At 58.3% G+C, this 13495-nt stretch overlaps 1 protein-coding gene across 1 annotated transcript in view; it reads left to right on the top strand.

The window, feature by feature from the left end:
• Eya2 (EYA transcriptional coactivator and phosphatase 2) overlaps positions 1-13284 on the top strand; it is a 189094-nt gene extending 175810 nt beyond the window's left edge. The window contains exons 12-16 of the mRNA XM_077109204.1: positions 2050-2210; positions 4406-4520; positions 5355-5476; positions 6744-6844; positions 12588-13284. Coding sequence (XP_076965319.1) covers positions 2050-2210; positions 4406-4520; positions 5355-5476; positions 6744-6844; positions 12588-12668 — 580 coding nt within the window. The 3' untranslated portion in view covers positions 12669-13284. The remainder of the gene's footprint in view (positions 1-2049; positions 2211-4405; positions 4521-5354; positions 5477-6743; positions 6845-12587) is intronic.
• The last annotated feature ends 211 nt before the right edge of the window (positions 13285-13495 follow it).

Below are 13495 nucleotides of genomic sequence, written 5' to 3'. Positions count from 1 at the left end.
GGACCTGAGCCCCTCTGAACTCAAAGCACAACCCTGCCCCCCTCCTGCAGCCTCTTCTGTCACCTTTTCTGTCACTTCTGACCTCGGGCTCTGCTGCGTCGCTCACTCTCCATCCCAGTTTACTGGAGTTGTAGGTGCATACTGTAAAAACTCACCCCCGCCCCAAATCGTTGCCATCAAGAGTTGGATCCACGTCCCTTGGAGGCTTCGTGACATTCGTTAGCCGGCATGTATTTTTAATACAAAAAAATTGATTCAGTGAATCCTCAAGAAACCCTTCCTGAGCGAATAAGTGGTGAGCCTGGCTTTCAGGGGAACACACTCCTAAGACGGTTTCTGGAAATCCGGTAACCGGCTGCCTGATTAAAACGAGGCAGCTTTCAGAGGAGTGAGATGGAAATGTCCCAAGCCTGCCCCCGGGAGACGTGACCAAAACAGAACCACAGCTCCTCTGTGCCCACCCCAAGTCACCACAGCTCGGCACCTCCAAGCCGTCCTGGACACGGGGAGCAGGTTTCCTGGCCGCGGCGTCTCCCCGCCCACGCCTGGACCAGAACGGAGTCCCTGCCGGCCGTCTGTCCCCAGGCTGGTGAGGAGCAGCGCCATCCCGCGGCCCGATTCCTGGTGTGAATAAGGCCAGATCAGAGTCGATGGCCGTTTCCGGGAAGTCATCCCCGGGAGCCAGGCTCCCTCTCAAGGCAGCGGGACACGGGGGCCCGGGGTCAGTGCTTCCCCTGCAGCTGCTGGGGGCCCGCCTCGGGCTGCGCTGTGGGGTATCTCGTGCCAGGAATCCACGGTCCGAGGGTGTTTCCCAAGTCAAATTCCCCATTGAGTCATTCAGGACATATTCACTTTATTGAGCCTAGGATAGGCTCAGCACCAAGCATCAAATGTCCCTTTTTTTGGTGGGTAGAGGGGCTCGGTTGGCAGGGAGACTCAACCTCAGGGCCCCTGTTGAGCGCCTGCCCTGCTTTCAATGCTTCCTATGGGTCAACCCTGGCATCTTTGAGGCAGCCCTAAGAGACTCTCCTGTCACCCCCTGTCATAGTTGAGGAACTTGAGGCACAGAGAGATCAAGACACCTGCCCAAGCTCACACAGCTGGTGAAAGGCAGGATCCAAACCCGAGCAGCCCAGCTCCAGAGCCCACTCTTACTGACCCCTCGGTCCCCCTGGGCACCCCACTCCACCCTCCTTAAGGGGCCTCTGTCTCTGGGCATCTCCTCAGGGCATCCTCCAAATTGATAGTCGGTGTTAGTTCTTTAAGAATAAGTCCTGGCAGGATGGGAGCCTCGCTGGACAGGGAGGGCAGCAGGGTGGTCAGGAGTTGGGGTCTGGACTCGGGGGCTGTGATGGCTAGAAGTCCTGCCCCTTCCTCGGTGGATAGAGAATGAGCTGGAAAAGTGCCCAGCGCGGTCCCAGAGGATGGCTTCCGTCCCCTTTTTTAGTGGGATATGGTTCCTTGACCTTTGGAAATGCCATTTTTGTGTCACTTCTGAAGTGTCCTGGCCACACAGAGAATTAGCCTAACATGCGTCCCTGGGGTCGAGGTTCATATCTGCAAAGCACCAACCGGGCAGCGGAGTGCGCCTCCTTTGACAAAAGACAGGAGAACAGCTGTGGGAAGACACGGGAGGGAGGAGAGGGGGGGCAGGCCCTCCCAGGGGACTTGGGGATCCCCGTGGTGGGGATTAACTGGACTCAGGATGATCCCATCCCAGCCCTTTATTGTAGAATTCCCTTGGAGCTCAGAATTCCAGAGGGAGAGGCAGAGGCTTTCCTGGGGTGGCCACTGCCTACAGGGGCAGCCATGGTGTCCCCAAGAAGCCAGAGGCTCTGTTGATCCAGAAGACAGGGGTGGGGGCTGCTTAGAGAGGAGCAGGAGACACGGCCTTCTCGGGGTGCCACTGCTGCTCCTCCCAGGTGCGCACGTGGCACGCTGAGCTCATCCAGGGGCGCACAGGTACCCCAGAGCCACCCGTGGTCCTCAGGCCCTGCGTCTCCCAGTGCAAGGACACTGATCCCGCTGTGCCCTCACCTGTCTCCCCAGCACCTACAACTTCTCCACCGACGGCTTCCACAGTGCAGCCCCGGGGGCCGGCCTGTGCCTGGGCACCGGGGTGCACGGCGGCGTGGACTGGATGAGGAAGCTGGCCTTCCGCTACCGGCGGGTGAAGGAGATGTACAACACCTACCGGGACAACGTGGGCGGTGAGTGCGGGGACTTCCACAGGACGGGCAGTGGGCGAGCAGCGACAGTCCCCAGGACCAGCCAGTAGCATTTGACTCCCTGACTTTGAGGGGGAGGAAGCCCGGGGCAGAGGACACCTCCTGTCCCTGAGCACTGGGCCCCCAGAGCGTGAGCTGGGCGCAGTTGAGTGTCCCTAGCTGGACCCGAGGCTCGCCAAGGTGCTCCCCAGGGCAGCGTCACCGAGCCAGCACAGACCCCAGGGTGCTGAGGGGGGAGGGTGCTCAGAGGGGGTGACTGCAGGACACAGGCTGGACAGGAGGCTCTCGGGGAGTTGCATCCCAGAGTCCGAGGGTGGACTCGGAGCCTGTGCCTGACATTGTCCTCTCTTTAAGGACAATTCCAGAAGCCACCCAGCACTTCCACTGCTCACCTGCCGAGACTTCCGTCACATGAGCACGCCCAGCTGAGCAGAAGCTGGGGATGGAGAGTTTTAGCCCAGAGAGCACCAGCCCCTTAAAAACCAAGGGTTTTATTACAAATGAAGATTTTTTTAATTTTTAATATTTACTAAAAAGAAGGATGGATGGTGGGAGGCCAATCACTGTGTTTCCTCCACAAACAGCAAATGAAAAATCCCTGAGAACAACGATTCTTCTGCTTTTCAGGAAGATAAAGAGGCGGGGGCAGCTGGAGGGGCTCAGGTGGGGGATGGGAGGAGAGTGTCTAGATCCTGCGGGGCCTTGTGGGGTGGTGGGTCACCCAGTGGAGAAGGTGATGGCAGACAGCACAGGCTCAGGGCAGCATTGTGTCACAGCAAGGTCATCGTCCCTGCACACACAGCCCTGCCCAGTGGATGGATGGATGGATGAGTGGATGGATGGATGGATGGATGGATGGGTAAGTGGATGGATGGATGATGGATGGTTGGATAAGTGGATGGATGGATGATGGATGGATGGATAAGTGAATGGATGGATGATGGATGGATGGATAAGTGGATGGATGGATGATGGATGGATGGATAAGTGGATGGATGGATGAATGGATGGATGGGTAAGTGGATGGATGGATGATGGATGGATGAGTGGATGGAAGGATGGATAGATAAGTAGATGGATGGATGGATGGATGATGGATGGATGAGTGATGGATGAGTGGATGAGTGGACGGATGGATGATGGATGGATGGATAAGTAGATGGATGGATGGATGGATGGATGGATAGATGGATGGATGAATGATGGACAGATGATGGATGCTTGGTGGATGGATGGATGAGTGGATGGATAAGTAGATGGATGGATGGATGGATGGATGAGTGGATGGATGGATGGATGAGTGATGGATGGATGGATGATGGATGGATGGATGATGGATGAGTGGTAGATGGATGGATGATGGATGGATGGATGAGTGGATGGATGGATGATGAGTGGATGGATGGATGAGTGATGGATGGATGGATGGATGATGGATGGATGATGGATGGATGGATGATGGATGAGTGGTAGATGGATGGATGATGGATGGATGGATGAGTGGATGGATGGATGATGAGTGGATGGATGGATGGATGATGGATGGATGATGGATGGATGGATGATGGATGAGTGGTAGATGGATGGATGATGGATGGATGGATGATGGATGAGTGGTAGATGGATGGATGATGGATGGATGGATGAGTGGTAGATGGATGGATAGATGGATGAGTGGATGGATGGGTGAGTGGTAGATGGATGGATGATGGATGGATGGGTGAGTGGTAGATGGATGGATGATGGATGGATGGATGATGAGTGGATGGATGGGTGAGTGGTAGATGGATGGATGATGGATGGATGGATGGATGAGTGGTAGATGGATGGATGGATGGATGGATGAGTGGATGGATGGGTGAGTGGTGGATGGATGGATGAGTGGATGGATGGGTGAGTGGTGGATGGATGGATGAGTGGATGGATGGTGAATGGATGCTGAGTAGATAAACGGGTGGATGGATGGCCTGATGGAGGGTGGAAGTATCAGTCAGTGGATGGATTCATCGACCCATCAGGTGACCCCAGGAGAGGTTAGGAGGGGCTGCTGGGTTGAAGTTGGCGCTGGGTGCCATCTGATTGAGTCCTCCGGGTACAGTAGCTCACTCCCCTTCCCCAACTCTGTCCCTCTACCATTTTTAATATAACAATGGCACCTTTATTTCTTTTCTCCGCAGGTTTGATAGGGGCTCCCAAAAGAGAGACCTGGCTGCAGCTCAGAGCAGAGCTGGAGGCGCTGACAGATCTCTGGCTCACGCACTCCCTGAAAGCGCTAAACCTCATCAACTCCCGGCAAGTAGGAGCCCTGTTTCACTCTGCACCACTGAGCTTTCCAGGAGACAGTGGTGGCTCCTCCTCCCACACTTAGGAGAGCTGGACTCCTCCGGCAGCGCTTCCTAAGCTTCTTGTGAGAGGCACAGTGGCTGCCTTGCCCCGATAGCATAGCCCAGCAAGTAGCGGCAGAGACTTCTTGGGGTCCAGCAGCCTCAGGGTTCTGGATTCTCTCCAAAGATCAGAAGGGGCTGGGCACAGTGACCCACACCTGCAGTCCCTGTGACTCAGGAGGCTGAGGCAGGAGGACCGCAAGGTCAAGGCCGGCCTCAGCACCTAGCAAGGCTCTGTCTCAAAATAAAATAAAAAGGGCTAGAATGTAGCTCAGAACTGGCACTTGGTCTCCAGTTTGCCCCTGCCCCCACCCTCCCTATAGTCCTACATTCAGTCCCTGTGACCCATTTATGTCACCTAGACACTTGCAGCTAATTAAATCTTGCAATAAACATTTGCTATTAAATAAGCAAGGTTGTGGCTCAGTGGTAGAGCACTCGCCTAGCATGTGTGAGGCCCTGGGTTCCATCCTCAGCACCACATAAAAGTAAATACATAAAGGTATTGTGTCCATCTGCAACTAAAAATGTTTTTAAAAATAAGCAAAGTATTACACCCATGTTGCATGTTAACGTCAACCAGCTGGAGGCCTGAAGACAGGAAGAGCTGGGGGATCCCTGGGCTCCACCCCCACCTGACCATGGCCCCAGAGTCATCTCTGACTCCAGGCTCCTGCTGCAGGGTGGGGAGGCCTGGCCTGGGTAGCTTTGATTTCTAATCCCCAGTCGCCTTCATCCTCAGGCCCAACTGTGTCAACGTGCTGGTCACCACCACCCAACTGATCCCTGCCCTGGCCAAAGTCCTGCTGTACGGGCTGGGCTCCGTGTTCCCCATCGAGAACATCTACAGTGCCACCAAGACAGGTAGGGAGGGCGCAGCCAGCCTTCGGGGAAGCCAGAGGCTGGTGGAGGGTGGGAGGGGCTGGCCAGGGCTAGGGGCTGGCTTCCTGTCCTGGGAAGGGGCAGCCAGGGAAAGGTCACCGGGGAGGTTTACTGACCCTGTCCATGACCCTCACAGCCCTTTCACCACGGTGGACAACTAGAATTGGATAACAGGAAATTAATAGCACTGAATGGAACTGAGGGCTCTCCTCCTGCATGACAGAACGAGCAGCTGATTTGCACCACTTACCTTCTCTTTATGACACGGAATGTTAGTTTTCTTTTGTGTGTGGGGGGAGCTGATTTTTTTGGGGCAGGGGTAACCAGGAATTGAGCTCAGGAACACTGGACCACTGAGCCACACCCCCAGCCCTATTCTGAATTTTATTTAGAGACAGGGTCTCACTGAGTTGCTTAGCTCCTTGCTTTTTGCTCAACTGGCTTGGAACTGGTGATCCTCCTGCCTCAGCCTCCCAAGCCGCTGGGGTTACAGGTGTGCTCCACTCTGCCTGGCATTTTTTCAGTTCTCATATCACCTGGAAATGTATATGAATACAAAATAAAGCTAGTTAGTGGACGTGTTTTTGATCAGAAATTCTTACCTTTTTTTTCTAGTTCTTGGGAAGCAAAGTGTCTTAGAGCGGCTCTTTGCTTTTTGCTGTAGTGATTTTCTAAGTCTTGACCATGACTTAAAGGAGCCTTTAGAGTTTAAAATAACCGCGATTCAGACCAAAACGGTTGTTAGATTAACATTTGCAAACAAAACCTTGGGGGCCTTCTCATTTTCTTCCTGGCTCCTCTAGGCAGGTGGCCTTGGTACCTCTTACTTTTATGATATTTTTTTTAATTTAATGGTGGTAATGTAACAATATAAAATGTTGTTTGTTTATCCGTGGGTTTGGGGATTTGGTTTTGCTTTGGTTTTTCGCGCCGCTGGGGGTCACCCAGGGCCTCGCTGGCGGGGCAGGTGCTCTGGGCCCCGCCCCAGCCGCGGACCCGGGTGCTGCAGGGGGCGCTGCGGGGGCGGGAAGCGCACCGCGGCCTCGGGCTGCCCCGCGAGGCTTCTTCCTGCTGTGGCCGGGGCTTGAGCACGTGCCCGACCTCCGTGGGGCTGCGTCGCCATCCGTCAGGTGGGGATGGTCCCAGCGCCGGGTGTCTGGGTGAAGGACCGCCTCAGGCGCGGGCTGCTGGCCACTCCCGGGTCCTCACGGAACCGCGGTCTCTTCCCCCCTTCCCTCCGCGTGTGCAGGGAAGGAGAGCTGCTTCGAGAGGATAATGCAGAGGTTCGGCAGAAAAGCCGTCTACATCGTGATCGGCGACGGTGTGGAAGAGGAGCAAGGAGCCAAAAAGGTACCCGCCACCCGCCGCGCCCTGCCCGGCTCTCCTCCTCCCGCTCCGGGCGCGCGCTCCCTCCGCCTCGCGCGGGCCGCCCGCTCCTCCCGGCCGTCGCTGGCCAGTCCATTCCCATTTGCAAATCGCAGAAGCATCCTGAGTAATTTCCTTCTGCAAATCCCCCCTGTGCCTCTGGCTGCGCCCCTGGTAGCCCTGGACTGTTTCTGGGCGCCGCGGGGATCCCAGAGGCACTGGGCGGGGGCCGGCCGGGGGCGCACGCACGTGTGTGCGTTTTATTGAATGCTCGCCGATCCGAGGTCCAGGAACGCTTCCCAGTTAATAAAGACAGCATTAAGCTAATGAAAAAGAAAATCCCGCATCTGTGATCTCGGGCGTGGGGAGAGGGCAGGGGGTTCTGGTGGCCGCCACTCTGTTGTTGGAAAAGAAACAGCTGCCAAAGTCCCGGGTCTGGACCTGTCAACAGCGCCCCAGAGAGCCGGCCACCCCCCACCCCGAGGCCTGGGAAGCAGATTGTTAATGTCACAGAGCTTAATTGGGGGGAACTGGCTTCCCCCTTCCGTCCCTGGCAGCAAATCCCGAGGAAATGCAGAAATGTTTAGGGTCTCAGCGGAGGGACTCAGAAGCAAAGGGAAGGTCCCTGGGGACAAGGGAGGAGGGAGGGGCCTGGAGGGCTGCGCACAGGCTGTTCCCCACCTGGAAGGCTCCTCCCCTTTCCGGTGAGGACAGACTCACGGACGCACTTCCAGTGGAAAGCGCTCCCCTGCCCAGTCCCGCCCCTGCCTTTCAGCCCGTGGGGGGCCTGTGCTCCCTCCCCGCTGCCACGTTCTCCTTGCAGGGCATTCTCCCCTCTTGTCATCAAACAGCGATCTTCATGACTGACTGCTTAGTCCCAGGCCCTCCAGCTAGTGCGTACACTCTCCCTAGCTGAGCACCTACTGTGTGCCAGCCCCTGCCCCTGCGGAAGGCGCTGGGGACCCTGCAGTGAGCACAGCAGACCAGGCCCTGCCACCCCTGGCGCGCTCATAGCTGGGACAGAGAACTGGGATTTGCGCGCCATGGGGGTGACAAGAGCTTGGGAGAATTAGTCAGAGAGTGAACAGAGGTAGGGGACAGGTTACCGCATAGGTGGTAATCTAGGCAGGTCTCCGTGAGAGGTGGTATCTGAGCAAAGATGGCAGGAGAGCGGGTGAGCCAAGTGGATTCCGGAGGGAGAGCATCCCAAGAGGAGCCCTGTTCAAGGTCTGAGCCAGCCCAGCCACTGCAGAGGGTCGGGAGAGAGGGGTGCAGTGCAGGTGGGATCAGGGGGGTGCCTGGGGTCACTGAAAGGCCTTCCGCTCTTACTCTGAATACTTTTCTTTTCACCAGGGATTGAACCCAGGGGCACTTAACCACTGAGCCACGTCCCCAGCCTTTTTAATTTTTTATTTAGAGACAGGGGCTGGCTGAGTTATCTAGCCCCTCACCGAGTTGCTGAGGCTGGCTTTGAACCTCCAGAGCTGCTGGGATTACAGGTGTGCACCCCCGTGTCTGGCTGGTATACTTCTTTTTAAAGGCATATTTCTTTTAAAATAAGTTGATCTGGAGGGAAAGGACCTTAAGTAAATAATGGTAATCAGGTGACACACAAGGACACGGCCAAACCCGCGGCACCGCATCCGTGACCTGCCACATGCATTCCAGATGTTCTGGAAACGCCGGCCGAGAGCCCAGCCTATGCATGAGGCTACTGAGCCTGGAGCCCGCTGCCCGCATGGGGAGGCTTCAGGGGCCAGCTCTGCTCCTCCAAATGGAGATCTGAGGGCGCTCTGCTGGGGGGAGGGGTCGGATTCAAAGACTCTTTGCCTCTGTCAAAGTCAGGTCCGGGAACCAGCCTAGGCCTCTGACCCAGGGCTCGCGTCCCTGCCTGTTTCTCACCTGGAGAATGACAGAGGGATCTGGGACAGCGACCATAGCCAGAGAGGCTCAGGGGAGCAGTGACAGATGTCCTCAGATGCCCCTTTGCTATCTGAAGGGGACACACAGCCTCCTTAGGGTCCGGTCCTCCAGAGCTCAGGCTGCAGAAGCACCTGCAGGGAGAGGCCCACAGAGAGCCGCGGAGCTCAGAGTCGCCGGCCTCTAGAGGTCAGTGTTGGGGCACAAAACCAGCTCCCGCCCAGATGCCGGGTCACATGCCAGGCGCCCGGCCGCACCCGCCACAGTGTCTCCAGCCGCTCAGCAGCCCAGGACACGGCTTGGGTAAAATGGCCAGGCCTCCTTCACTGAAAACCTCACTCCAGGGCTGGGGGTGTAGCTCCGTGGCCCAGCGCTTGCCTGGGAGGCCCCAGCCTCAGCCCTCAGCCCTGAAGAAACAAAAAATGTCAGATCGTGTTAAAAGCATGTGACGGGTGCTGTGTTCCTATGAGACACAGGTCAGCCAGGTCCAGGCAGAGGGTTAGGCCAAGCTCAGGCTTTCCTGGGTGGCGGCAGGACAGTCCATCCATTAGGCAGGAGGCAGCCGGGTGAGCAGAACTCCGGCCCCAGAACACCCAGTCAAAACCCATGTCCTTGCAACTTCCCAGAGGCCCCCGGGACAGGTGCTTTCTCCTTTGAGGCTGCGCCACGCCAACGTCCCACGCGGGGACTGGAGGGGCCTCCCCCACCGGCACATCAGATCAGGGAGCACATTTTGGCCTGAAGTCTTTCCTCCTGTGTTTTTGGCTGTGTGGCCTTGGGCAGATGGCGCCCCCTCTCTGAGCTGCCTTTCCTGGTCTGTGGATCTCTTGCTAATGGAAGGTGCCACCTCACTGGGCCTCTGAGCACACACAGGAAGAAGCTGCAGTGGCTCTGCTCTGACTGCTGTGGGGGTGGGCAGGGGCCTTTGGAAGTCCCAGGTCCCCCCTCTGGCGAGCTGGTGCAGATTCCCACAAACTGAGCAGGGCTGAGGGTGGGGCCGGGCAACCTCCAGCAGAGGCCAGACCAGGAGTTCCACAGGGCCCTCCCACCCAGGTTCCCATCAGCATGTGCTTTGAGGAGCCGCAGGTGCCCGACAGTGCCATCGTGGCAGAGGGCTCGCCCATAACTCACCAGAAAGCGGCCCCGGAGGCCAGCCAGCCACAGCCAGGCCCCTCATGGCCACGCCCAGGCCCCTCGTGGCCACCCCCAGGCTCCTCGTGGCCACGCCCAGATTCCTCTTGGCCACGCCCAGGCCCCTCGTGGTCACGCCCAGGCCCCTCGTGGCCACGCCCAGGCTCCTCGTGGCCATGCCCAGGCCCCTCATGGCTCCACCCCAGGCCCCTCATGGCTCCACCCCAGGCCCCTCATGGCTCCACCCCAGGCTCCTCGTGGCCACCCCCAGGCTCCTCGTGGCCACGCCCAGGCTCCTCATAGGCCACGCCCAGGCCCCTCATGGCTCCACCCTAGGCCCCTCGTGGCCACGCCCAGGCTCCTCGTGGCCACGCCCAGGCCCCTCATGGCTCCACCCCAGGCTCCTCTTGGCCACGCCCAGATTCCTCGTGGCCACGCCCAGGCCCCTCATGGCTCCACCCCAGGCTCCTCGTGGCCACGCCCAGGCCCCTCATGGCTCCACCCCAGGCCTGGTGGGTGCGAGCGGCTCGCTGGGAGATGGAACTTTGGTCAGCCCCGAGGTGCCCGGCTGAAAATGGGAGCTCAGAAGAGGAGGGAGGATGGGAGTGAGGCAGGGCTGTGACTGGCACCTGGGAGGCCGACCTAACTCATGACCTGACCGCTACTCCTTATTACTGACATCATCATTTTATTTAATCCTCAAAAAACAAAACCTGCAAAGTAGGTATCATCACATCCCATTTCACAGAGGGTGGATTTGAGGCTCAGAGAGGTTGACTAAGTTGTTAGATAATTGAGGAATCATGAGATCCATCCCCACGGGCGTGCACACACTAGGACCATGATTTGCCCTGCACCTTCCTGACCTCATCCTGTTTCTCCAGATCTGTCCTCACGTGTGCAGACACAGTCACAGCGGCAGCCAGTATTTAGTGAGCATTTAGTATGTGCCATATACTGCTACAGCAATTGTACACAGCAGGTATCGTCCCCATTTTAAAGAGAGGCAGTCAAGTAAATGACCTAAGGTCACCAGGATGGGCAGCCCTGCTGCCCCTGGCCGTCAGTCACCCTGTGGAGTTTGGTGACCCTTCCTCATTAGGGACGTCTTGCCACAGTCAATGCGTCCACCACACCCCTCCCCGACTGTGTTCTGCCCGTGGCTGTCTATGTCTGTCTTTCAGCTCATGATGGTTTAAAATGAAAAACTCGCTAACATGACAACACAGAGCCGGCATCACCTGATATAAAGACAGGAGATAGAAACAGACGCTTGAAAGGAAAGGGAGAGCCAGGCGCAGTGTGCACACCTGTCACCCAGCAGCTCCAGAGGCTGGGGCAGGAGGATCACAAGTTGGAGGCCAGACGCAGCAACTTAGGGAGGCCCTGTCTTAAAATAAAAAGGACCGGGAGTGCAGCTCCGTGTGGGCACCCCTGGGTTCATCCCCAATGGTGGGGCAGGGGCAGGAGGGAGGGAGGGAGGGAGAGGAGGGAGGGAGGGAGGGAGGGAAGGAGGGAGGAGGGAGGGAGGGAAGGAGGGAGGGAGGGAAGGAAGGAGGGAGGGAGGAGGGAGGGAAGGAAGGAGGGAGGGAGGAGGGAGGGAGGGAGGGAAGGAAGGAGGGAAGGAAGGAGGGAGGGAGGAGGGAGGGAAGGAAGGAGGGAGGGAGGAGGGAGGGAGGGAGGGAAGGAAGGAGGGAAGGAAGGAGGGAGGGAAGGAAGGAAAGAGGAAGGGAGGGAAGGAGGGAGGGAGGAGGGAGGGAAGGAAGGAAAGAGGAAGGGAGGGAGGAGGGAGGGAGGGAGGGAAGGAGGGAGGGAGGGAAGGAAGGAGGGAGGAGGGAGGGAAGGAAGGAGGGAGGGAAGGAAGGAGGGAGGGAGGGAAGGAAGGAGGGAGGGAAGGAGGGAGGAGGGAGGGAAGGAAGGAGGGAGGGAAGGAGGGAGGGAGGGAGAGAGGGAAGAGTGTCATCTGGGCCCTGACAGCAGCCCCCGGGGCTCAGAGCAGCTGTGCTCCTTTCAGTGGAGCGGCCCCGCCCCAGCGAGCCCCACCTTCTGGGGGAGCAGGACTGGGGGCCCCAGCACCACAGCGGGTGAGTTCTGCAGCGCAGGTCCTGCCCGTGGTCCTGGGGGCCGGGGGCCTACAGGCCTGCGTCTGGTGGGGGCCTGCTCCCGGGCGGGGCTCTGCGAGTCCCCAGGCCATGTGGGGCCCACACCAGACAGGACAGCAGGCTGGCTTCCTAACAGCCTCTTGGGGACCAGCCATCCCTCTGTTAAAGGCCTGATCAGCCACTGCTGTCACAACCTGGCCACCTCCTGAAGGTCTCGGCCCCCCAGGGCCTCACGGTGGGGATTCAACTCCAGCGGGAGCCTGGAGGGGCCTCAGGACCTAGGGAGAGCAGAGTCTGGTCAGGAACCCCTCCCTCGCGGTCACAAACACTGTCACTCCTGTGGGGGACCACGCTGTGTGACGTGGCCCTGTGGCCTGCACCCCGGGGCAGACCGGAGGGTTGTGGGTGCCCAACGGGCAGTGCCGTGCTGGCGCCCCTCAGAGCCAGCCGAGTGGGAGCAGCCCTGGGCTGTGCTTCTGAGGGCGCAGCGGGATCTGGGGCGCCAGCAAAGCCAGCCCAGGGCGTGGGGGACCCTCCTGGGCGCGGCAGCCTGCTAACCTGCACTCTGTCCGCAGCACAACATGCCCTTCTGGCGGATTTCCTGCCACGCGGACCTGGAGGCGCTCAGGCACGCACTGGAGCTGGAGTACCTATAGCGACACCCGCCATCACCACCTGTTATCGCCACACCCACCGGGCCCCCTGGCCGCCCCGCCCCCCCTCCAAGAGTCCCAAAGGCCCAGACTCCGGACCCCAGGCAGAGCGCTGCACCCCGAGGACTGTCCAGTGGCCGCCACAGCCGTCCAGGGGGATTCCGAGAGCAGAGGGCTGGTGGCGTCTCGGCCTGTGCTGCTTGGAGTCCGGACTTCTGCAAGACAGCAGGGGGAACTGGTGGCCGGGGAGGGCAGGTGGCTTCCTTTTGTCCCGTTGTTAATTTATGGCCTGGCCTGCACTCTGGCCACGCTCTGGCACCGTGCTGGTTCCTTGGTGGCTGGTCTGGCGGCTGAACCTGGCGTGGGGGCCTCGGGGGCAGCTCTGGTTTCAGGGCTCTCTGCTCAAGTCTCGCTCTGGGGGGACAATCATTCTCTAGCATCTGTGAGGGAGGTATGGGGCTGTTGGGAAGACTGTGGCTCACCTTTGTTTTTAAAGACGGCTGTGGACAGCACACGTGCCTTATGCTGCCATCTTGTTCCTGGGGAGAGGACACTGGGGAGGAAGCGATACTTTGTGACGGATAAAAGGCATTAAATAAAACCACGTTTACATTTTGCAGTGGGGCAGCTGGTAGTTCTCTATTCCCATTCTTCAGGCTTCCAGATACATTGGTCTCTTTCAGTTGCAAAAGAATAAAAATCCAACTTCAATTGGCTGAAGCTGAGAGAGGGAAGAGAGAGAGAAAGAAGCCTCCGGCAACTTTAGTTGATAACCGTGTTCAGGTACAGCTGGATCCAGGTGTCCTACATGCTTTAATTCTCAGGTGGGC

This window comes from Callospermophilus lateralis, chromosome 3, assembly GCF_048772815.1.
Source record: "Callospermophilus lateralis isolate mCalLat2 chromosome 3, mCalLat2.hap1, whole genome shotgun sequence".
Lineage (NCBI taxonomy): Eukaryota > Metazoa > Chordata > Mammalia > Rodentia > Sciuridae > Callospermophilus > Callospermophilus lateralis.
The sequence above is the reverse complement of the archived record's forward strand: the minus strand, read 5'-3'. Positions and strand labels throughout refer to the sequence as shown.